Below are 24651 nucleotides of genomic sequence, written 5' to 3' on the forward strand. Positions count from 1 at the left end.
ACAAAATGTGAAAAATTAGAAAATTTGCGGAATTACTTGGGGTATTGTCTTGCGGTAGCTTATAGGTTCATTCGCTATAAGCGATTGGAGAGACGAAAATTTTAACATTAAAGTTTAATGACTGAAAATATGAGGGAAAAATTTTAATAATGGAGTCAATGTTAAAGGAATTCCACTGATGGAAATGCTGCCATTGGCGCAAATCCAATTGAAACTCAATCTTATGCTCTCGAAATTTTCCCAGATTTATCCTTGTCAGGCTGAGGTTATTACTATGGAGGTAAAGAAATTTTTGGTTTTTGGGACAAACAAGAAAGAAAGAATCATTTGAATTCATCATAAAGAATCATATGAATCATATCTTTAATATTTTTTGCGATAAAATGCTTCGCGTTGGGATGTGACATATTACTTCTCTTAGACAATACCACAGCTATCGTTTACGTAAATAAGTCCGGAGGAGTCCGGTATCCACATCTTAGTGAGCTCTTAAGGAAAATTTAGGAGTAATGTAAAGAAAAATGGATATGATAAAAACATCATACATATCATTAACAGAAAATACTGAGGCAAGTAGAGCATCAGACAATGTAAATGTAAATTTTGAATGGAAGCTTACTCAGATTGCTGCTTTTCGTCAGATTGAGAAAAGATTCGGCCCATTTTCAGTTGATTTCTTTGCTAGATTAAAAATTCTTGACTAAATTAAATAAAAAATGTAAGACATTTTATTCTAGATTCCCTGACTTAGAAACGAAAATAGTGAATGCTTTCACCACGTCATCGATAAACCAACAGTTCGATGCCTTCCTGCCATTTTCAATTATTTTACATACACTTTGAAAAATAATTAACAACAAAGTGGTTGGGGTGTTAGTCATACCAATATGGCCTACGCAGCCCTGATAGACTCTGTTCACATCTGTACTTATAGAGTCTACCATGGTATTTAAACCACATAAGAATTTATTAATTTCTCCTTGCAGAGACATGAGTAACCTATTAACATCCTATCTTTTGATGGAAGCACGGAAATTGTCAGGATGGCGTATGTAAAGAGAGGACTTTCAGAAGATACAACAGATGTGATGATAAATTATATTGCACAGTTACTGAAGCAGTACAAGAATAGTCTCAAACGATGATGGACTTTCGCACACTTAAATAATTTTGACTCAATTTATTTAACTCAAGAACCACTGATATTAAATTCCTAAATAATCAATTTAAAGATGGAACAAGCTACATTACGCTTAATACTGCCCGATCTACTGTATCTTTAATTTCAGCATATGATATTAACAAAGATGGATTAATATCACGTTTTATTAAAATCATATTTAAGCAAAGACCGTCTAAGTCGAAGTATTCTTCAATGCGAGACATCGATCCTGTACTGGAATACATAGAAAAAATGCATCCAATTAAGAAATTGAAATTAAAAGAAGTTACAAAAAAAGTAGCAACGTTATTGGTATTAATTACAGCTCAAAGACTTCAAATTTTAGCACTAATAAGAATTGATAACTAGAAACATGAAGATAAAAATTAACATAACTGAATTGATTATGACATCAAAACCAGGAACATTTTCCCCGAACTGACTTTATCCTTTCACAATAGTAAACCGGGACTGTGTGTGGTCTCCGCAGTCCTAGATTTCATAGATTGTACTAAGAAATTAAGAGATGGTTAGACAACGAATTTGTTCATTGGAACTACAAAACCGTTTGCAGCGGTTATAGCTAAAGATATAGGTCACTGGATTAAATCATTATTGGGAAACGCAGGTGTTGATACAAATCAACTCACGGCATATAGCACACGCCATACAGCAGACAACGTAGATAACAACAATACATTACAACAGACATTACAACAATAAGATGCATTTCTGGATAGACGCCTAGTTCTCAAACTATCTTTCAATTTTATAATAAACCCATTCAGACTTTCAATGGCCAATTTACACATGCAATATTGAATAAAAGTTGAGTACTAATTAACTTTCTTTTATTATATAATAATTTCAGCTTACGCAACTTGTTTTCTTTTGCTTTTAAATAAAAAGAAAAATTTCAAGTAAAAAATTATCCCTCTGCCTCTAAAAACCTACATTATTATCATCGAGAACGAGATATTACATATAATTTTGATCGAACTTCACCCATAGACAGATAGAAGGTTTTTGTAAAGATGAAATTATTACAAATTTTTATGTTATAATTATATGTATATACTAATGTAAAGTATTACAATAATCAAATTTGCATTATATAATTTTTTTTTAAAGGAAAAATTAATTCTGTTATAGACGATTAAAAGAAAATATGAAAATTATATTATAGTTATGAATTCTATAATTTTGTTTTAAATATGAAAATTTCATATTATATAATTTTTCTTTTTTTTAAGGCACAAAACATATTGTATTATAAAAGGGTTAATTCATTCTTCAATTCTTTTACTTTTTCGTTATCTTTTTAATAGGGTCGATACGATAGTTTTATACATTTTCAATTATTTCTTTCAAGATACAATAAAATTGTAAGAGTACAATTTCAGAACAGTTTCAGACATCTATAAAATCATCTTTTTCATTTAACTTACTATATTGTCAAATCTTATTTTCTGAAAAGGATATCTTTGTAAGTTTATAAATGCAAAGTTTCTTTTTATAACTCCAGTATAATTTTGAATATACTGTCTTTTCTAGAAATTGAAAATCATTCGATTTAATGAAATAATATTAATGAAATTTCAAGAAATATTCGAACGATCGAATATTTACACATATACATACAAAATATATTTGTCATTAAATATACATTGTCATTAAAATGTGTTCCAATTTAATACATACTTATATGTAATGTTTAAAGGAGAACCCATTCGGGCCGACATGGGAATGTCGCGCGAAAACGAGGTCGAGACAGTCTGACGTTTTAGATGTGAATGTAGGATCCCTCGATGTGTTGCTGCTGCTACTACTATTCGGGAGTAATCATCCTCCCTTTACTTCTACGCATTGTCGTTGTCATAGTTATCGTGGCCATCGTCGTCGTAATCATCGTAGTCGTAGTCGTCGTCGTGGAACACTAGCTAGTATGTCCTATAAAACTTTCAAGCCGTACTATTAAATTATACCATCCCTCTTTCACGACCAACTTTCCTGACGAGACATTCTCGAAGAATCCAAAAAGATATTATCTTTATCTTTTACAGTAACGGTCATGATTAATAGTGTATTATCACGACTTTTGTGATCATAGCACAAAATCGACGAGTCGATCTAAACTACAATACTTAAGCTGGTCATGTCATCTATTCATGCGAATACAGTGTTGTGTACAAGCATATATACATATATATGTATGTATTTCTATGCATCAACCGAAATTATCAATCGCAAATCATGACGGAAATCGTAAGCTTGAAAATTATCTGCGCGATTTGCGAAACTGATAAATCGAAAGAAGTATCACTTTTGTATCCAAAAGGGAAACAGTATCTGAGAGGGGAATTAACGATCGTGGTGTTGGTAAAACAGTAATGAGCGATAGTGACGAATGTAAAAAAATGCGAATCATTAAACAATCGCACCCGAAGAAATATTAGTACAATAGATAGAATACATTTGAATGGTTTTTAGGTGGACGATGGTGGTAGCGATGGCACTAGCGATGATGGTGGTGGTGGTGTTGGTGGTTAGGGATTGATTTGGGTTTTATTGAGTGTGGATGATTGGTGTGGTAGTAGTGATGGTAGTGCTAGTGTTGGTGGTGGTGGTAGTAGCGATGGTGGAGGGGGTGGTTTGGGTTTTATTATGTTTGGAGGATATTGTGGTTGTTGAAGGAGATAATAGTGGTAGTGGTAGTCGTAGTGGTGGTGCTGGTAGGAGTGGTTTTTCATTTCTTTGTCTCTGCCACGACCTAGCGAGTCTTTTATTTTGAACCTTTATTCACCGTTGGTGATCAAACACAATTGAACTCAAGCGATAAGGACATAGGTATGTATCGAGATGAAGAAGGAAAAAATCAATAGGTGATACCGAAAAAAAGGGAAAATAGAAAAAAATTTTATCGACCTATTCGCAATTTCTGCGAATTATTTGGTTTCATTTTTTATCTTTTTTTTTTTTCTTTATTTTCTTTCTTCTCTTTTTTCTTCCAAAAGATCTTTATAGTCTAATATAGTATCAGATATTCGTTGTATCTAAAAGTAATATTTTCGTTAATCTTGACATGTTATAGTCGAATTTTAGCATTCCCGTTCGAAAAGTCGGGTACGTTTAGACGATATGTTCGATCTTTCGATGCAAACGCCTATGAACATTTACGTGCCTGTATCTGCCCAAATGGTATTGGTCAGCGATTTCATTAAGGAGCAATATTGTCTGCAAGTCAGACGTTGATTCATGCTAGAAGATAAAGAAAGATAGAGAAAGAGAAACAGAGAAAGAAAAATAAAGAAGAGTGAGAATGAAACGAGAGGGAGAGGAGAATGAGAGCATATGAGAAAGGAAAGAGTTTGTTTGAACGTCCTCCGAAGCCATGTGAAAACACATTAGAAAACGCAGGTGGTGACGAATGAAATGATAAGGCTGATTTCGATCCGAGTCTGCTTTTTGATGCTACTTTTCCCCGACACAGGTCTGAAACTAAAGAATAATTCTCCGATACCGAAACGAAATTCGAGCTTGAGAGTGGGGTGATGCAGGATTAAGAGAAACTAGAGAGAACAAAAAGGATGAAAGTGCGGTTGTGAGTGTGTGGATTGTTGGTGTCGATGGGGCGATGTTGGACAAGCAAAAAGATCTTATTTAAAAATGTATTCACCATCTGGCTCGCAAGAATCAGCCGTCACGCTGGAAAGTTTGCTTTTTATCATTCTCTCTTTCCATCTTTTTCTCTCATTTTCCGTCTTTCTCTCTCTCTCTCTCTCTCTCTCTCTCCCTCTCCCTTTCTTTCTTTCATGCTTCATGCTATCCAGCTCTCTTACTCTCTTTCTCTTTCTTTCTCCTTTCCTTGTGTCCGGTTCATCCTTCTTCTATCCACGGAAATGTAGAAATCCTGAACGTATGCGGATGTGACTTTTCATCTACGTTATCGTTCGCAACAAACGCAAAATTTCAATCGCATACTTTTACGATTTAGCAACTTTCCGAATTGATATATCGCAGAAAGATTTCTGATTTTTCCCAGAGTATCTTACTTTTAGTTTGTCCTTTGTCTTTTCTTTTTTACTTTTTTCTTTTCATTAATCTTTCTTAAAAAAGATTCAATCAAAACCGATGCGCGCCAGCGTATTGTATAAAGGCATTGTTTTGGGTGTCAAAACGGAATGAAGGAAAGAAAAAGAGAAAGAAGAAGAGAGAGAGAATGAGCGAGAGTCAGAGAGTGTGCGACGATGAGAGGAGCAGGAGGGTATGACGGCAATAGGTATAGTGTAAGTTCCATCGAGAAAGTAAACGCGTGCAAAGATAGGTACATAACATGGCACAACAGGAGGAGATGCTGTAGCAAACTATGCATATATAGATGAAATGAAGGCTATCCGTTGCCATCACTGCGCGCTCACTTCGTCAAAACTGCTGTTAGCCGATTTCGAAGTTTACGGCAGCAATCCGTGGGAAATGTATTTGAGATAGATAGATAAAGTGTAATTACCTAATTCGGCGATCGTAGCACGACGATATTTTCCTCTACCGTCTTTCTCCTACTTCCCTTCTTATTCTCCGTCTCTCTCTCTCTCTCACACACACATACACACACACACACACACACACACATACACACACACACACAATGTCTGTTTCTATCTATTTTTCTCATTATCTATCTATCTATCTGTCTATCCATAAAGGGGTAGTAGTAACATCTCGAAAAGATGGCTATCAAAGAGGGTTGGTGGTGAAGCTCGTTCAGAAACGTGAGACGGAGTGGGTAAGGGGGCACAAAGTTGATGGCCGATCAGCTATTAAACATGGGTATTCACATATTTCGAATTGTAAAATTGACAAGGATGCTCGTTAGTAGTGAATCCTGTAAGAAGTGCTATTTAGTGGAGTTGAGATATGGACCGATTGTGACGGAGAAGGAAATGGTAAAGAAAGAAAGAAGAGAGAAAGAGAGGGAGAAGAAGTCGAGACTCTCCCTCTTTCTCTCTTTCCCACTACTCTTACTATACCTTACGTTCGACCTTTTTTATTACTTCGCCACACGCCTGCAAATCTATTAGCCGTCCGTATCCACTCCTTGCATATTTATCCTGCCCATAATTCCTATTTCCCAGGTTGGGCAACACTTCACTTTGGTTGCATCACTATCGATATTGAAAGTGAGCGAAAGAGAGAAAGACTAGAAGAGAAAGACATGAAGAGAGATAGGGAGAGAGAGAAAGAAAGAGAGAAAAGCAGGTCGTCTCCTACCGATTAGATTTTATTTCCGAGCGCTGCTTTTAATTGACATTCTTCTATAGAACAGAAAAGAGAGGAATTTTCCCATAAAAATTTCTCTATGTCGTAAAAGGTTGCTTCACCTCATTCATAGCGATATTCTTTCATGTTGATAGTTACAAAATAGAATTTGTCGTACGGCATAGGAAACATGTCGTCGCTGTCTCCGTCACCACGATATTTTAATGACAAAACATTTCTGTAAGTTTTTCGACAAGAATTTTCATTATCGTATCAACGTGAATTAGAAATTAATAAGATCGTAAAAATATGAATAAATTTCTCAATTATTCGATATAGAAAATCATTGATACTTATTCCGACGTGTAGATATTTAAAAGTAAATTTATTTATTTAAATGTATCCAAAAATTTAATTTATTTCTTAATTTGCCTATGTATATGTATATATATATATTGATAAATTGTTAAGTAAAAAATTTATATTTCACATTATACGATCCGTGATATTAACATTTAGGGCAGCACTTTAATAAAAGGAAGAAATGACTTCGGTGTAAATAAAAATTTCGTTACAATAATAAGAACAATAAGAGTATGTACGCGCTTAATGAAAATCTAAAAGTTTCGCAGTACATGGATATGTGTGTTGCTAATAGAACATGCATACGATGTCGAAAAGGTGTATAAACATCGAAAGTAGGAACGGGACTTTGATCATACTATCCTCGATTGTTGGTTCCTTCGTATTACTACCAGCGCACTATAGATGTGATGTACCGTACATACAAGACGATATTCAAAAATAGTACAGCATGTGTAGTGTGTTTCTTCAGGAGTAAGATCCTGTCCGTCACAATGTAACAAATTTTGAAAGTTATTTCCATTTTCTTCATATCAAATCGTTATCGCCCATTTGTAAAACATTATGTTTTTCAATCTCGAATTACATTTCTTTGGATATCCCTCTTTAGAGATTATAAACGGTTAAACCAGCACACATATACATAATAAGAACAACCACGCGCTAATATGTTGCTACTTGATGTAGCAACATATACGGCATATGTCACGAACGTTTGTAGTTTTGTAGTTTATAACTTGGGGAGAAGATGTTGAACCACGTTAAACAAGATTTTGAGATGGGGGTTTTTAATGACGAATTTTAATCACCTGCTAAGTTTATTATAACACACGACGTTGACACGCGTAAGATACATTGTTTATAAATGGTTAAGAACGGATTGAGATCGGGAAAGAGAAAGTGAGATGGAAATGCAATATGAGTGAGATAAGTAATGAAACAAAAGATAAGACAAAAGCTGATAAGGATTGCCTAATGCATATGTTCAAGTGTGAGTGGCAACAGGAAAAGCTACAGGGAGTACTTGAGAAAAGAACGAATTGAGAAAAACACCAAGTAAATAGTAGTTTTTGGCAAAAAAAGAGTCGTAGTATGTCCGCGTACGAAAAGATATTCTGTATTATTATATTATTTCATTTTATTATTTTTCCATAATAAATATCCATTGATTTTTATTTCTTTATTAATCACGGCTATCTCTGTATATATAGAAACGCTTGTAGATTTTCAGAAGAAGGGTTATAGAAATTCCCATAGATCTTCAGAAGTGGGATTGTTAAAATTTCCATAATACTGTAGTTACTCTTAACTAAGGAAATTAAATAAACAAAAGAAAAAGAAAAGAAATTATTATTCATTGCACTCGATAGATCTAGATCCTATAAGTATATATAATTTTTCGTCGACTATTCCCCTTGAGAGATACGCAACGGGATAGTCGTGCACATCTGTAAGAGATATTGCCTACCGTCAAGAACCGAACAAGTCAAGTTTTCGTTTCACTTACGATCAAGTTTATTTACGAAGTACAACATATTGCTAACCACCACGTGTGATTATTAGTATTTGTACGAATAATATACGCAGAATCGATAAATAATAATTGAATTGATAATAATACAATTTTTTTTTAACTAAATTGCTATGCGTGTAGTGTAATTTATTTTTCATGTTATTTTCTTTCGATGTTTAATAAAAATAAAAATAAAAATAATAATAAAAATAAATAAAAACAGTTTATTATATTTGCGAAATAGAATAGATTGCTTTTTTTTTTACTTAATGTTTTACAGAGTAAGTTAATCCGTGAAATTTATTATTCCATCGATCGGAACATTATTGAATTTATGATTTCTTTTTTTTTGAAAACGACTTTATCGACATATGTACAAACTTCGAATGATATATGCGCGTGTTTAATTATGATATTAAAGTATTATAAAAAAAAGAGACATTATTAATGAGGGGAAAAAAATAAAAAAGGAAGAAAGGAAGAGATATCAGATTATAATATCTTACCCTATTCTAGGTTCATGTTTCTGTGGAAAGAATATTTATTCTTTATATAACATTATATGGCTGGGTAGAAAGTTTTCCTTGCTTTTGCTTATTGCTTTCCTTTCTTTATTTTCTTTTTTTCCTTTTCTTTTTCACTCCCGATCAACTAAAAATCCATTCACGTGATACGATCGTTCGACTCGGTAAAAAAAGAGAATAGAGAAAGGAGAAAAGAGAACATGATGTTATTTACGTGCTTATCGAAGAATTATTTTATAAACAATATATAGATGTATATAGGATGGTCTCGATTAAAAATTTGATTTATATTTATTAACTAATTGGTATAAAGCCATCATTTCCATAATTGATGTGACAATCGTTATATAACGCTCAATATAATGAATACCCGATAAATAGTATATCTGAAGTTTTTTCTTGCAATGTTAAATATTTCATGATTTTTATTTTTTTCTTGTGAAAACGGGAAAAATAATTATTTTTATATCATGCCAAGATTAATAAGTACATACGATTAATAATATGAATCGCATTGAATGATTCATGAGAAACAATTAATAGATACTTAGTGTCGTTAATTTCAATTGTTAATTATTCGTGCATTATAATTACATCTGCTTACACGGACTTGATCCAGTAAGTTAAGGCGCAATTACCATCAGAACGATATGGATAACGTATTATCGGCAGGTGGTAAAGTAATTGATGGTTCAGTAGATTAAAATGTAATATGTCTCTTTGTATCATCGTATAACGGAAACAAAAAATCTGTTACCGTGTCGACGGTAGAATATGTTTTTTTGATTAGAATTTTTGTCCAAACGTATTATTTTATGAAAGAAATGTTACGGACTAATTATTTTATTTAATGCTCTTATTGATTATTAATTATATATATTATTAATATTATTATATATATATTTATTATAATTATATATATTATAATATTATATATATATTTATATATTATATATTTTATATATGTATAAATTTATTATTAATTATATATATTATTAGTTATTATTATATATGTAATTATTTGTTGTTATGAGCCGGCCTAGAGAAGTTCGAAACTTGAAACTAGAAGACAGTTTCTAGACACCAAGAAAATGTGACTAATAAATAGGTTGTCATCTGTCTTCTAAAGGAACTCAGCCTGAGAGGACGTAATTCAAAGACCTTCCGATATATTTGTATATTTTTGTATTACAATGGACAAAACATTTTAAAATGGATGGATTAAATTATCTTTTTATTTCAGCGTTATAATAGTATATAACAATAATGTTATATATTATTGTTATTTATTATACAGAGTACTTACATGATCAAGTCTTCCTGTAGTTTCCCAAGAATAGAATCTTTAAAGCACTAGTAAAATAAGTCTTGCTGGATTGGTAGATCGTTGAAACGTTGAATGAGTAACTCTCGATGAATTGGAGCCAATTTTGAAGAATATTAGCTTTACGTATTGATACACTCTGTCGAAAAATATATATGCTTAAAAAATTATAAAAAACTATTCATTGATAGAACATTGCGAGAAGCAAGATGTAATTAAATATTTTTACTCTTTTTGATATACCATTTTTATATCATTATATTGCGTAATCTCTGTCTATTAGACACATCTTTGTAATTACGTTAATCTTCAAATTAATATGATAGATGTGCATTGCGAGGAAAGTATTTTTATAATTTGATGTTTAGGAACCATCTTGTGTATAAAGTCAAACATCGATCAGAATAAAATATTTTTCAAACCCACGTAAAACATGTGTGCGTCGAAAAATTATTTAATAAATAATACATATATGTAATTATAAATTCGATTTTCTATACATAATACAATGAAAATGTAAAAGATAGATAGATTGATAGAAAGAGAAAGAGAGAGAGGGAGAGACAGAGAGAAAAGCCTATATTTTATGCGTTTTTCTTTTTTGCCTGGTTTAATTTTTTCTATGTCTATTGCTTTTTTCTTTCTGTTTACATTATCTCTTATTTATGTGTGATATCTTTCGTAATTCTAGCTGGAAGATACACATTAACTAACACAGCACACTTTTTCTTGGTTAACAAGAATTTTATTAATAAAATTACTATTACAAAGATATTACAACTAAAATAGTACAACTCTTTATTCTTTCTCTGGTTTACTCAAGATTTTTATCAAGATTGTTAATCTCTGTTCGTCCACTCAAAACTGCACTCATTATTCTGTTCTTTTCTTTAAGTCACCCTATAGTCTTTTCATCCCCACTCGCATTCGTATCTATGCATTTAGATTTTCTTATGGCTATTTGTCGAGTTCGTTATTTTATTCCCTATCTTTCTAACGCCGCGCTTCCATAAACCAACGCAGGACAGACCATACTTTGATCGATTTCCGATCGGCTCGATTTACACACACAAACAACATGACTGAGGCTAAATTTTCCTCTTGATTACTGATTACTACCCCCCAGTTTTTAATAATTTACGCCATCAATGAGAACTGGCGGAATTCTTGATAAATTTTAATAAAGGAGGTCTCATTTTAAAGACTAAAGCTTAATCTACAGAGCTGTTTGTCCTGAATTTTGAAAAAACATTATTTGTTTTGAAAAAAATCGTGTTAAAAAATGATATTTTTCCGAGAATAGTTTATGCACAAATAAATAGCTTTTTCAAAATTCATACAAAACATCGTATCTTAAAGCTTCTCCTTTAAAATGAAATCTTGTTCATCAAAATTAATCAAGAATTACTTCTGTTCTGATTGATGACGACATTTTTCGTGAAGAAAACATTTAATACTATGGCGTTCCTTGAAATTTGTGGCAAAAAGATAAAGCCTAACTACTTATTTTTACATACACGCTTGAATAATTGTACATTTTATATCTGTGAAGTAGCAATTGTCTGTTTGGTTGTGTGCGTAAATAGCTGTTGCCTAGATTTTTTGAACAATTCCAAACGCAAAAAAAATGGTATTTACGATGCTCCGACGAAGATGCTACGGTAACTCACTCGATTATTTTAAAGAGCTTTGGCCAGATAATTCTATGGCAAAAATAAGGAATTACGTGTCCAGTCGTTTATATCAAGGGATCTGAGTTTCTAAAAAATTATAAATTTTCGATAATTTATAGTTTCTTTTAGACTTTGTAAACTAGATAGAAAGAGATTCTATAAATAATGAGTAGCATATTTGCAGCATCCAGATTAGTAATTCATAAATACAAGGTGTTCTAGGCCAATTAGATTTCGGTGTTTTTTTTTTATTGTATTGATATAAAAAAAAGTAATGAAATAATTTACTTTTTTTTCTTTATTTTATAATTTAGTAAGGTGTTAGTATCCAATTTTTCATATTTATCTCCTCCAAAGATGGCTGACGTGAATTTCGCGGTGATCTGTACTAGATAGGACACAACACCAGTATAATTTTGTTCGATGGCAAATGCATATAAAATATAATTTGTCGATTATTTTTGTAATATTAAAATTAGTGAATATATATATATATATATATATATATATATATATATATATAGTATATATATATATATATAGTATATATATATATATATATATATATATATAGTATATATATATATATATATACTATACATTATTTTTATTAAGGATCTAAACATGATTTCATTTCCACATCATCTAAGAGACTTTTCTCTTGTTGCTATTTTGTTAGTGTTTCCTCTGTAGTAGTTCACTTCTTATTATTACAACTACTATGATTATTACAATAATAATAATATGTAGCGTAATAATATACTAACAAAAAGGGCAGAAAGAAGAAGAAAGAGAGAATATACTTATATTGTATAAATCTTGGCACATATGATGACGGTAATTTATGATAGCAAGAAAAGGAAAAATAAATCATTTTACGCGGTGAAAATTAGCCGACCATTAAATCCTTTGGCTTCTAATTATCGTGTGAATTCAATTGTTACAAGCGATCCGAATGAGTATCCCACTAAAGTAAAATCTTTTCGATCTTTAAGTTTCTCTAGTATATGCTGTAATATGTAAAGTTATATAATATTTTAATACAACAGATTCAATAATATTTAATTTAATCAAATATATCTTTAGTAAAAGAGTATACCGGTAGAAATGAAAGGGCCATTTCTTCAATAGTTTCTAATCCATAATTTGTCCCAAGTTGGAAACATGTCGCTGGCGACTTAATTTTCGATTCTAATGTTTTGAAAATGATACCAAAGCCTTCAATACCTGGAATGAAGAATATCTCGCTCCGATCTTCCTCTGGGTTAGTTTTAAGGGAGATAATTAGTTCGGAGGAAAGTTCTTCGCCGATCAATTGCATCAATATCTTTGTACCAAATAATATTTTCTCGGTAATAATTTCAATACGATTACTATCACCTATTAGCTTATTTTCTATTTCCATAAGTTTGGCAAAGTTTAAGCTGCGAATATCTTCCGCGTTGAGATATATTTCATACTCGCGCTCTAAAGTTTGTTTTATTTCCACACCCATCATAGAATCCATTCCAAGTTCTGCCAAGGAAGTTTGTTGATTGATACTCTTCAAGTCCTTAATAGCTATAATCAAAAATTCTTTATTTAAAAAAGATAAAGATAAACAAAAACTGGCGAAAACAAAATAAAATTATTAAATTTAGCATTAATCATGGATAAGCCGATACTTACACATAATTTTTAAGACAGCATTTACCACATTGTCCGCACAATCGCCAACTAATCGTTTTTTAGGGACTATCATATTAGCAACTATAGGTTTATCCTGCACCAAAAATCGATTCATTTCTTCTAAACATGATGTTATTTTTTGCTGTAGAGTACCGCCAATAACATATTCTTTATCATTATCCTGCATATTGAATAGCTAATCCAGGCAATCCTTCTTGTACCCTTTTTTCGCATATTCTTTCCATAATGGAATTAGCCATACCATAATTCGTTTGGTCAGCATATCCTCTTCCGCACGAGACGGGAGAGAAGACTACGAAGTCTCGAAGATCTTGACAAAGCCTTCTAGTGACTTCGTCCAAACGTTTCGTTGCCCAGGCCTTTCCCTTGAAACATTCTTCATAAGATTGCATCGTTTGGTTACGACAAATACGGTCCTTCAAAGAAACTACGAGGTTAAACATACCATCGAAGGGACCTTCATCTATTGCTGATTTTACTATAAGCTCGCAGTCTTTTCGTTTAGCCGCATCGAGACCGTCAAGGATCTTAATATTCACACCGTATGATTCCCATCTCTTGATTCTCATTCGTTGGTAACCATTCTTTAAGCCAGAATAGTTTTCAATCTCTCTCAGTTTCTTGTCAAACGATTTAAAACCAGTTATCGTGTATCCCCGACATAAATGACCTGATATTTCTTTGAGGAGGATATCATGAAGGAGACGAATAAATTCAACGTCTATGTGTCGATTATCGATCTATGTAATAGGATGGTGGAATTATATCGTTCTATTTTATTTTAACGTAATCAAGTATAATACCTTCAGGTCTTTAAATGTACGTTCTACCTACATCATTTAATATGGTTACTACTGCTTCTTCGGTACGTCCAGAAACTGCTACGAGTCTTGGCAAATCGTCATCTGGCAATCCTTTATTGATCTTTGTTTTTGGATTTGATTTGAGTAAGATGTGAACATTAGCACCACCAAAACCGAAAGATTTAATGGCTATATATTCCCCATCAAGCGGAGACGTTTCGGTAACAGGCATGATTCTCCCTTCTGTAAAAGCTTTCACGTTTTTGCGTAGTTGATTAAGATTAATATTTGGGGGTATTAGACCTGACTCCATCGATATTATCGCCTGTAAAATATCAAAGAAATGAAGATGAACGAATAATTGTCTCATCTTATACTTTAAAATATGTTTACCTTGGCAATGGAGCACATTCCACTGACTGGTTCAGTATGACCCAAATTTGATTTGATGGAACCGATTTTAAGAGGATTGGTTCTGTTTTTGGTAAAAATCTGATCTATAGCATTTATTTCTTCAGGATCACCAACTTTAGTTCCTGTACCATGAGCTTCGATGTAAGGTATACAAGCTGTTTCTCGACATCGGAGAAGCATGAACCCAGGAATACACCTGTCCTCGTTCCACGAAGATCTTTTGGATGAATTCCAGCATCTACAATAGCTTCATAAGTATGTTCGAACAATATTCTTCCCATAGGATCCATAGTATGTGCTCCTTTAAAATCGATGTCAAAAAATAATGCATCGAATTTCTCAATATTGTTAATTTTCCCCGTTCGTCGTGGAATTTCTGAATGCTCTTATAAAAGATATAGATAGAAAAATATTAACATTGGTTAATGCTTACGTTGTTAAATAAAATAGATTGTATGCGTATAATCGATACCTGTATCTATTCCTTCATCCGTGATGCAATCTTTGCGATTAAAAATATTATCTTTCAATTCGTACAAATTGTTGGATTTTGGAAATCTACCAGCGATTCCGGAAATAACAACTTCTTCACCTGGTTCTGGATCGGCATATTTGAAAAGTTTGTACGATTTCTTTAGCTGCTTAAACTCATTCATGATGTTATGATATTTTACATTCGTTTGTCTGAAATAGAAATTTGGACACGAACTGAAATCGTCAGCGATGAATTCTTCTTTTAAATATTGTTATCCCCCTCCATGAAATTCGTTATATCACGTCATAAGTTCTTGTATTTTTCCGTTCTACTTATTCAAATGAAGATACATTTTTAACCTGCCCATTTTAATGAATTTATTTATTCTTTTTATATTGATTAGGTACGTCATGGTCAATGAAAGAGCACTGTTCAATAACGAAACAATAAAGTTTCGTCGTAATACCCAAAATAGTTATAATAAAAATTCTTAAATTTATAGCTCCCATTTATTAATAATTGCATGCATCTGGTGTTTACAATGAATGTTATTATTGTATTAATAGCGACTTCCATTAAAATACAAAATTAAGTACATCTTATTAACGTATAGTGTCAATATTATATTTTATATGCAAACATACATTTATGTAATATATATATACACATATATATACACGAACAGATACACAAAATATGTATATACCTACGCTTGCGTTTATATACATACGCACACAAAACTAAATCTTTATCCCAATGTCTTTACTTTTCATATTTAATATTTAACAAAATAGTACAAACATATGCTATACTTTGTTTACCTTGAATTCCTTTAATAAATTTCGTTTGTACATTATAGCGAGCCTTATAAAACCGTGTTTTGTAATATATACTTATAAGTATATACAAACTAAAATAGGTAAAGACAAATCATTATTATATAATATATCGATATAATTCAAAAATTTTATTATTTCCGTAAATTTTTTTGTGACGTAAAATTTAACATGGCTTAAAACGATAAGGAGAACAAAAATAAAAAGAACAAATGTACCCAAATGGTGGCTTATTTCGATGCTCAAATAATAAGTAATTAATGATGAAATTATAATTTAAATAAATATTTTGTATGTAGCATTGAGATATATGCATGATGAAAAAAAAAGTAGTATGAGTTGACAAAGAAACGAGTGAAACATAATTTAAGATTATTCACTTCCTTCTGTTCAAAGCATGTGTAAATCGAGGGATAGGTATGGACAAAATACGAATTACTAATCAAGCGGGGAACATTGTCCTCGTCATGCTATCCTATCAATGTATAAGCTTGTTTTGTTATTTCCTTTTCACGCGTATGTAACAATCAGTTTCGTGTGAGTTAGAGTAAGTTGTATAAGTTAGAGCAAGAAGTGTTAGTAGACTGTAAGCTCACTTTTTGGTCTTTCATATGTATATCTTTCGTTGATGGTAGTGTGCGTCCTACAAAGATCAGTGCTAGATACGATGTCGGTACTCATTTGGTTTACGATAAATGCGTAGAGAATAATAAATATAATTGATACATATAAGAATTAGTATATAAATCTGCGATAAAAATAAGAATTTTTCCAATATTTTCTTAAAAACAATTAGTGAATTCTTATATATTATATTAATTATAGTAAACGCATAACTATCATAAAGTAATAAGACAAAGAAAAACTATAGCGGACGAAACAAAAGAAACGTTTCATACATTTCTTCGAATGTTGTTTTTATTAGATGGGCGGTCATGTGTAAAGATTATCAAGGACACGATTTGTTGAGAATGTTCTTCATAAGTATATTCTTCTGTTTCTTCTTCCTTTTACTGTTTTTGTAACTATATTACTACATTACATATTATAATCATAGTAATAATTATAGTAATAATAATAATATTAAATGAACTACTACAAACGATATCAAAACAGCGCGGGGTGAAAAATTTTATAGATGGTGCGGAAACAAACTTATATTTTGATCTGTATTATGAATTAAATGTAACATATATATATATATATATATATATATATTCAATAATTATTAATTTAAAAAAAATAATCGATAAATGTATATACTTTATAAGCATTTGTCATCAAAAAATTATACTGCTGCTGTGTCCTATCTAGCGCAGATCAGCACGAAATTCCCGCCTGTCATCAGTGGAGGAAATAAATATAAAAGATTGGATACTAACACCTTACTAAATTATCAAATAAAGAAATAGAGTGAATTAGTTCATTATCTTCTTTTACATTGATACAATAAAAAAAAAACCATTGAATAATAAAAACCATATTAGCCTCGAACCTAGAATTCCAGTATTACCAACACACCATACGTTGCTTATAGAATTTCTTTTTTTAGACTATAAAATCTAAAAGAAACCACAAATTTTTTCACAATTTAGCAATATATTAAAAACTCCGATCAATTGACATAAACGATTGAATATGTATTTCTTTATTTTTGCCAAAAAATCATCTGGTCAAAGCTCATTAAATTGATTTAGTGAGTTATCGTAGCTTCTCCGTGTTTCTCCAGGCAAGCAATGCTTTTTTTTGTTTTAGAAATGTTCAAAAAATCTGAGCATCAGTTATTTACTTACAAAAACAAGTAGCCAATCATTACTTCGAGAGGAGCATGAAAGTACTGCATTATTTCTTAGCGAAAGATTTCTTTTCTTTATGTCACACTTAAGGTTCACTTTTTATTTACACATTTATCGACTTACTTAATTCTTTCACATACCTTAAGATAGTAATAATAAATTGTAGTGCACCAATACATAAAACGCCAAAACTCGCAAAATCTTTAGTAACGAATGTATTTATTCAATTATCTCTATTACATTTTTTTTATACCTATTCTTATTTCTTCTAGGATAATAAGTAATTTTTTCTTCTAATTGGTCATATTATTATAAAATAACAATCGCTCTTTTTTTTGTTCTTTATATGGATTTTGCACATTTCGTTTATTTCTTTTGTGAATACAAATTTTTTGATATTTAAGATTGTTCATTACTTTTGGTTTTTTAATGGATTACGTCATCAATGAGAATAGACCTAATTCTTGGGCGATATCTACAAATAAAGTCTCAGTTTATGGACGAAGGTTTAATTTATGGCGCCCTTCAGTCAGGTTTTTGAAGAAGCTTTATTTAAAAAAAAGAAAAGTTAAATTAAAATATGGTATTAATCAAGAATAATTTGTGCAATAATAAAAAGTTTTTTCCAAACTCCACCAAAAGGGCATCGTAGATTAAACCTTCATCTTTAAAATGAGATCTTGTTCATTAAAATCGATCCATAATTATTTCTGTTAATTACGATAGAGAATAGCGTTCCCCGTTTGATTCGTTATACATATATCGTCCATATCTATCGTTGAAGTCACAAATGATTTGAACAGAAGATAGTGAACAGTCATAAGCTTATATTTAGCTTTGTTAGGAAGAAACTTTTATTTCACTTTCTTCCTTAAGAAATTCCACTCAACGTTAATCATTTTATTTCTATTTTTATCTATATTAAACAGCTTTTTCCTTTTCTTCGATTTAATATTCATATTTTATTCGATTAAATAATAGTTAATACTTTCTTTCTAACAGGAAATACTCGTAAGTTTACAGTTTTCTTCTCATGACCTCCGGATTATGGTAAATATTTTTTTATCACAATTTTATATTTTCTGACTTCATAAAATAGAACAGTTGAACTCAATATCTGAACATTGAAAAGTTTTTTAAAACAACCTTTATCTGAAACATTTTTGTATTGCACGTCCACTTTTTACGATGTGTAACATTATTTAGTCAAAAAACTTCGAACAGGTAAAAATTGCCAACAAGTATGAATTCTTTTTAAAAAAAATATTACTTTAATAAATATTCAAAATATATAATGACCCTAGTCTTCTTTATATGGTTAATAAATCATTAACTAGTAATATAATATCCTTGTCAATAGATGATATGAGATATGTAATATCTTGTTTATATCTGATTGTAATGTATTCGTTACCACATTCTTTCTTACTTCACGATTAATCGAAGTATCTCAGTCAGTAACTTAAACGTAATTTTTGTCACGCGAGTGAGTTTTAAAAATATCAGTCAAGAAGGACCTTCTAACAGAAGAAAAAATAGAGGCAATCCATTGACTTTGAGGAAGAAGGAAAAGGAAATAATTCCAGAAAAAAAATTGGAAGTCTATCCAGGTCCTATTATAGGTATTATTACTAGTACTAATGCTACCACTACTATTACTACTGTTAGTATTAGTACTAGTAGTGAAATGATTTTTCACGAGACTGATCGTAAATATTGGAAAATATATTTTCAAAATTCCATATACATTTTCTAACCATACTAAATCGAGAATTGATATGAAATGGATAAATTTAGATAATAATTTGTTCTAATGGACTATTATTAATCGTAATTTAGAAATGTTTTGAGTGAGATTATATGCGTAATAAAATCATCTTTTATATGTATATATATATTCAAAATAATTTACACTTATTTATGCAGTTTATAACCGCAGATAAGATATTACGCGTACCACACTTTGTCAATGTTTACAATATAATGTTCCTTGTTCGACTATTCTCGCGTATGTTTTGTCAGTTTTCACTTGGATTTCCTTGAGTGTAATAATTATGACTCAATAATTCCGATGGAATAGAATTATTAGTAACAGTGACAGAGACGTACAGTTTAGTAATGATGACAATTCTTTAATGGAAAGACTCAATAATCTTATAGTAGCAAGATGATCGAAAATACCAGCAGCAACAGTAAATTTTGAACCATTTATTATATATTATACAGATGATAATGACGGAGTGCAGCAGCAATCTGGTTTAACAGAAAAAAATTTTCCAGTTTCTATTTCTGTATAATTCTGTAACCAGTAGCTTATTCAAATAATTATTAATAAAAGTAAAGAAAAAAACAAGGTATCTAAAGGCGATTTTGCAATTTTACAATTAGTGATACTTATTCATTCATCGCCATCATTATATATACGAGCATTGTTTATTTTCCTATATTTTCTATGTATTAAAGTAAAGGTCCAATAAACAATTTAATGTTTGTAAAGAAAACTATGCCAAGAGGAAAATTCTTACAAATTCTACGATTCCTTCATTTCAACGATGCAGATAATAGTAGAAGAAACCCAGAAGTTATTGACAAAATTTATAAAATACAATCTATTATTGACTTCTTATTGGTATTTTTCCAAAATACGTATTGGCCAGGCCAATACGTCATGTAGATAAAAGCTTGATATTATGGAGAAAGAAATATAAACTGTCACTTAGACAGTACGTTCCTTCCAAAGAAGCAAGATTTAGCCTAAAAACATTTCTTGCAGCTGAATTTCAAACTGGTCATATCTTCAATTTTAAACTTCATACTGGACAATTGGTATGTGAACCAATATCCATATCACTTGGAATCTCTAGGTCCATAGCGCTTCATTTATCAAAGCATTTACTTCACCAAGGAAAGACACTGTTTCTAGATAATTGGTATTCTTCTCCTGTGTTATACAAGAAACTACATACAAATTTTACTAATGTTTGTGATACTGTTTGTATAAGAAGAAAAGGAATGTCATGTGATGAAGAATTCTTAAAAAATATAAAAAGCTTAGGAAAAGGGCAAATGAGATATAGTGAAATGATGGCTTTTTGTGCATGAAAGGATAAAGGGATGGTATTAATTCTCACTACTGTTCATAATCTCTGCTTGGTGATAACTACTAAAACTGATTACACTACGGGACAATATATAAAAAAGCCTAATAGCATTGTATTATAATACATATAATGTAATATATAAGCCTAATATCATCATATCATAATATATATAATGTATTATAATACATATATGTGTAGCGTAGATTATTAATGTAGATTATAACGTTGATCAAATTTTACATTACCATAAGTAATTATCTCTTTATATGGAATTGCTTTTACGAAAAAAGAAAAAGTTTTCGTGAAATAAAAGAAGGTTTATTTCAGGATTATTAAATAAGTATTATACACCAGTAGAAAATTTTGGCCATGGAGAAAGAAAGATAAAAAAAAGGTATTTCGTATTTTAATGAAAACAATCCGCAATATAATTCGTCTAAAGCGTATGGTAAACATCGCCTTACGCAATTTCTCGTTTACAGCATTTAATGAACGACATTGAGTCGTGAGACTTTTCGCCCATAGATGTGCAACGGTTATATATAAGTAGTAAATGTTACATCAAAATCATCTCAATTAATGCAGTAAATATTAATGAATTATACAAATGTGAAGGATGTAAATAGGTATGTTTAAAAATGAATTATATAAATAGTTTGTATTTATACAATTATATATATTTTGTATGAATTATGTACATATGTATGTAGATATACATATATTAAAATATACATATATTAAATTACATATTCAGGTATTTTTTTTTCTTGAAATTTATACTTTAAATTTATTACATTTTATACTTCGTCGAATCGTTATTTGAAACGATTTATAATTTTACTTAAACAGTAAAGTAGTACATTTATTACCAACAATTTTTTATTTCACCAAAATAATTGTTACATACTATTTTATTTATAAAAATTTCAAGTATATACGTTTACATACACACATACATATGCTACGCGCTCTTATGATATATAAAAATTAAAATATGGTTGAATATTAATATAACATTTCTCAAATTGATCAATACGTATACAAAAATATTTTTAAATGAAAAACTGATCTTTCATGTATTAAACATTTGATTACTGTCGACGCCTAAAAGCGTTTAGAAAACTTGCGCTTGTGATACTGTAGACTCATACAAATATTGCTCTTATGGTATTGTAGGCTCCTAAAGACGCATTAACTTGTTCGGTCCACTGACACGGGAGACGTCTATAAGCGTCCGGAAAATTTTATTGATCATAATTCGGATAGATCTTATATCAGTCAGATATAAGTGAATACAAATCCAGCGATTACTGAAAGTAAAGCAATTACTAAAATTCTATTAGTTATATATTATTTAAATATGTTTATATTTTACAGTTATTTTTTTTTATTTTATTCTTAAAATGACAAATTGGGATAAGAAAATGTGCAGAAAAAGTGCATGCAAAGTGATACAACATTCTGATGGTTTGATGATTCTGATTCTGAGGAAACAAGTGATTTTAAAATGCCTGTTCTTTTTACGAGTGTATGATTAAAAAACGTCATTTTCTATCGTCAGAATCAGAAGAAAAAAGTATAGACACTACACCAAAGCAAAAGAAATGTAGAAATAAATTTTCACGGATAAAAAAAAATTTCTAACTTATAATTCACGAATTTGATGACGGGAATAGTGGAATCAAAGCAAGTGTAAATGTGCAATCATCTATTCTCGATTTTTTTCAAGTTTTCTTTTTAGAAGAACTCATACATTTCATTGTCGAACAAAATAACAAATATTCTGAAAATAGTACAAGAGGCGCTGTACATAATTCTAATGTAACTACTGTTTTTGAAATGTTTAATTTTTTAACCGTTATCATGCTAATGGCATAAATACATAAGATATCTATATCAGAATATTGATCTAAGGATAAAATAATAAGAATATGAAAGAAATGTTTAATATATAATAATTAATTTTTTAATTTTAATATCTAAATGATTTGTTGAAATGATTAGCCGGTGAAATAGCATCGATTATCGATCGCAATGCTCTAAGGCCTTTATCGTAAAACTGTTTCGAATATAATTTTTGAGATATTTCATAGGTTTCGATAAAACCTGTACCATTGACAAGTATAGAGGATTCCAAAAAGCCAACACATTCTAAAAACCCTTTGATGATATCAAATTTATCAGGACGAACTATCCTAATTGGTCTGAACAGTTAAGCCATTTGGTAATCTATGACGTCCATCATATTCATTACCATCTGGATTCATTATGATAAATACGTAAAGTTTGTATCGAGATTGACTGTTTGATCGTCAAGTACAACTTGACTGAATCCATCTCTTATAGCTTCTTGAAGAGGTCTGATCATTATCGCTACAACGCTTAATGTGTTTTCTTTGAGACTATTAAATTCGTCGAAACACCCATAAGCACCATCTTGAACTATACCATCTAATATTCTCTTCTAGCTGCTTGCGACCATTCCTGATAAGAAAGAAAAAATTTGTTTATCATTCCAATTAACGTGATAATACCCACTGCCTTGTGCTTTTTCGGTCAAGCTATGTTAGCCGTATTAATTCCTACGACATTGAAAAACGATTATAAACAAAACTTTATTGATTCTTAAAATTTTATTTAAAAAAAAATAATTAATTCGTATCCGTGATAAAGAACTATCCAATTTTTCGCTTGTACAGGCTGTCGATATTTTAGCAAGATCAATAACAGCTTTCATTTCGTTATCAATCCCAGCATATTAATGTTGAATCCGTTTATGAGTTTCATTGGCAAATCCAACTTCTTCAACGTTATGTGACTTCCTTTCTAACTCCTTTGCAGCAAAGGATTGAAAACTAATGACTGCTACTAATCTTGAGGGAGCCGCAACGCGCAAATTAGAACACAAATGTTCCCAATAACGGCGAGTTGTCGATTATATATCGTTCCTAATCTTTCCAGTGTCAATACTTATTCATCAAATTTTTACCACGTCGCAATTTACTGACCTGAATTAACAGACACAAAAACAATAGAAAAGATACATACATATGTAATTAATTTTATTATAATTAATATATAATATCTATTTATTAATCTATTGTTATCATTAGCTACCACCTCTTGTGCCCATTGTTTAGCGTTCTTGAAAACTTTTCCAATCATTCCGAAATGCTCCTCTCAATCTGTTGGCATATAAAAATAAAATTTTTTTCTTTTTTCCTTTTTATCATAATTTTGTTATCACAATTATCATACTTGAAAAATATTAAATAATTATAAAGAGTTTATTTGTAGATGAGACCTTGATTATGTATGTATATACTTTTAGCCAATATCGATTCTCGCTGGTGTCATATAGTTCAACCAATTGATTCTAATGGATTCCAAAGTTTTTAAAACAATCTCAGCTTGTTTCTAGACTTCGCCAAATAAGTAAGCATTCTTATGAATCAGATTACCAAATTGAGCGTGCTCGACTTTACCAACTATGCCAATTGAGAGAGAATGTTGTATACCAGAATATATCTCTTCGAGAAGTAAGTCAACATGGCAACATTCCATAGCAGAATATTAATTCGATCTTGAATGATGGCAGGATGCCTTTATGGGAAAATGAATATATAAACCGTTGATTTTGAAAATAGAATAAGTCCATTTTATGAAAAAAAAATAGTTAAAGCTAATTCTTATCACAAATTAACTAAAATAATAAAATTTAT

The 24651-nt window shown here is 30.6% G+C and overlaps 1 protein-coding gene across 1 annotated transcript; it reads right to left on the minus strand.

Moving 5' to 3' along the window:
• Positions 1-12735: 12735 nt before the first annotated feature.
• On the minus strand, positions 12736-13598 carry LOC124954171 (fatty acid synthase-like). The gene is made up of 3 exons (XM_047506684.1): positions 13484-13598; positions 12915-13375; positions 12736-12825 (listed from the first exon to the last, which is right to left on the minus strand). Exons 1-3 carry the CDS (start codon positions 13596-13598, stop codon positions 12736-12738), a joined length of 666 nt encoding a protein of 221 aa, XP_047362640.1.
• Between the last annotated feature and the right edge of the window lie 11053 nt (positions 13599-24651).

The sequence above is a fragment of the Vespa velutina genome, chromosome 14, assembly GCF_912470025.1.
Source record: "Vespa velutina chromosome 14, iVesVel2.1, whole genome shotgun sequence".
Lineage (NCBI taxonomy): Eukaryota > Metazoa > Arthropoda > Insecta > Hymenoptera > Vespidae > Vespa > Vespa velutina.

What these genes read in the sequence shown, in the direction of transcription:
- LOC124954171 (XM_047506684.1), bottom strand. Translation starts at nt 13,598, where the DNA reads ATGAATCGATTTTTGGTGCAGGATAAACCTATAGTTGCTAATATGATA. An exon ending in TGCTGTCTTAAAAATTATGT is followed by an intron (nt 13,376 to 13,483) that starts GTAAGTATCGGC and finishes TTTTGATTATAG; the next exon opens with CTATTAAGGACTTGAAGAGT. An exon ending in TGGCCCTTTCATTTCTACCG is followed by an intron (nt 12,826 to 12,914) that starts GTATACTCTTTT and finishes TACATATTACAG; the next exon opens with CATATACTAGAGAAACTTAA.